The sequence below is a fragment of the Meleagris gallopavo genome, chromosome 3 (assembly GCF_000146605.3).
Source record: "Meleagris gallopavo isolate NT-WF06-2002-E0010 breed Aviagen turkey brand Nicholas breeding stock chromosome 3, Turkey_5.1, whole genome shotgun sequence".
NCBI classification, from domain to species: domain Eukaryota; kingdom Metazoa; phylum Chordata; class Aves; order Galliformes; family Phasianidae; genus Meleagris; species Meleagris gallopavo.
The window spans coordinates 80,390,128-80,392,481 of NC_015013.2; the positions used below are offsets into that span (position 1 = coordinate 80,390,128).

The following is a 2,354-nucleotide window of genomic DNA, read 5'->3' on the forward strand; positions in this document are numbered from 1 at the left end:
CTTCCCTTCCTTCCCTTCCCTTCCCTTCCCTTCCCTTCCCTTCCCTTCCCTTCCCTTCCCTTCCCTTCTTACATGGAAAGAGCCTGTGAGCTCCTTCACCCACAGAAAAGTCATTAATAAAACCAGGAGGACAGTAGCTAAGGAATCAAGTGTACAAGGGCATACCTTATGCAGATAGGGTATGACAGCATTTTCACATGTTGTTTTGATTTGTTAGCAATGAATGAGCATTATTCAAGGCAGGTTAGTTTTGCAAATCAAACTTCCAAGACACTGCCTTGAAGAACTGGCTTGTTCCTTGCTCTCATATGCGGTTGAACTATTAACCTTTGTATTGTATATGAGTTAAGATACACACTGCCTGGAGCAGCAGCCTTGTCTTTCACCTATCTGCAAAGTGGTATGCATAGTCACAGTGCATTATCAGCAATAATTAAGAGGATATGCAAATTCCCAAGTGCAACACAATTGCACACCTAATCCCAGCTGATGCATGAAATGGGTTATTGTTCCTGTACTTTCTGCCAGGCTGTTCTTGAGTTTCATAGTGTACAAATATGTTACACACAACCTTCAGCAATGTTTTCTTCACTGTACAATGTTTTGTGATTTTGGTGACTTTTTTTAAGCTAACGTATTCTATTAATCATTATTTTTAATTTAATCATGACAATATTTGGAGGAAAGTTAGTGTAATTATCTGGCTAACCAGCGTGAGCGCAAATCCTGTTTGACCAACCTAGTGGCTGGGAGGTGATCCTGCCCCTCTGCTCTGCCCTGGTGAGGCCTCACCGGAAGAACTGCATCCAGATGCGGAGTCCTCAGTACAGGACAGACACAGACCTGCTGGAACATGTTCAGAGGAAGGCCACAAAAATGATCCAAGGGATGGAACACCTCTACCATGAGGACAGGCTGAGAGAGCTGGGGCTGTTCAGCTGGAGAAGAGAAAGCTCTGAGGCAACCTGAGAGCAGCCTTTCAGTATCCGAAGGGGAGCTACATGAAAGAATGGGACTTTAGCGGGATCTGTGATGATAGAACAAGGGGAAATGGCATCTATCTCAAAGAGGATAGATTTAGGTTGGATATAAGGAAAAAGACTTTTACAGTGAGGGTGGTCTTTTATGATGAGGAGGAAAAAGTCTTTTTCCAGTGAGGCACTGGAACAGGCTGCCTAGTGATGTGGTGGATGCCCTGTCCCTGGCGACTTCTAAGTCAAGGCTGGATCAGGCCCTGAGCAACCTGATCTAGCTGTGCATTTCCCTGTTCCTTGCAGGGCAGTCGAACTAGTTGGCCTTTAATGGTCCCTTCCAACTCTAAGGATTCTATGATTCTAACATATACAGGAAGCGTTGCTTTCTTGGTTAGAATGAGTTAGAAGCCATACTACGAATAAATCAAGGCTCAGAGTTCAGGTGGTGTGGATGGGGAGAGCTGTAGTCTGCTTCCTTTAGTAGCTGAATTTCTGACTACATTTCAGCTGTGGGCCCTGAGGACATCCCCAGTGAGTACAGCTTTACTAAGCCCTTTAAAAGCCCTGTAATTTTTAATTACAGCTTTGTGCCTGATGAAGAACAGCAAAATTATGGCTATGACTAGACAGCAAATAGGGCATGACAGATGTTGAAAGGTATAGTTTTTGAAATTAATGTTACATGATGGGTAGTGAAACCTAGTATTTAACAATATCTAAAAGCATCAAAAATATCTACAATTCTGGTCAAGACTAGGCAAATTGTAATTTAATGTATGTCATTCATTAGCGAAAAGAGGCTGTAAATTGATTCAATTAATATACAGTGAAGTACAATCTGTTTTGAGCACAGCCTTCAAAAACATCAGTAAGAGCTAGCTAACTTTCTAAAAACATCCTACTAAATTATAGTGTAGAAAACGACCAGCTTTCTCAGCTCAGAAAGAGCTTTCTAATCACACTTCCTTGCTTCCCTTTTTACCTTGACTCTCTCCAGACATATTTCTTCTAAACTTTCTCTTAAAAATATAGCAACCTTTCCTAAAACAGACACAGCAAAAGTCATTTCCTGTATATTTTTCTCTAGGTCTCCAGATGAAATAAGCAAAAGCTCCATAGCCATTCACATCATCCATCATCAATTTTCCTTTATTTACCTGCTTCATCTTACAGAAGGTCAAGTCTTTAAGACTTAAGTATCCCTTTGTGCTGTGAAGTAATTTATGCAAAACAGTCAAATTCTCAGTCATCTTCATTGAAGACCTTGGTAGTGAGGGAGCTCTGCCGTATAGGTGTGACTCAAGTGTGATTAACTCTTTTGGGTGCCTGAACACATCTGTAGGGCTGTCTTTTAGCAACAATTCAACAAAGATCTGAAAA

General features: G+C 41.4%; 1 protein-coding gene across 1 annotated transcript in view; it reads right to left on the reverse strand.

Moving 5' to 3' along the window:
• The window catches only part of SAMD12 (sterile alpha motif domain containing 12), a 178,973-nt gene extending 176,998 nt beyond the window's left edge, over positions 1–1,975 (reverse strand). The window contains exon 1 of the mRNA XM_031552972.1: positions 1,957–1,975. Within this exon, the coding sequence (XP_031408832.1) occupies positions 1,957–1,975 (19 nt within the window). The remainder of the gene's footprint in view (positions 1–1,956) is intronic.
• Between the last annotated feature and the right edge of the window lie 379 nt (positions 1,976–2,354).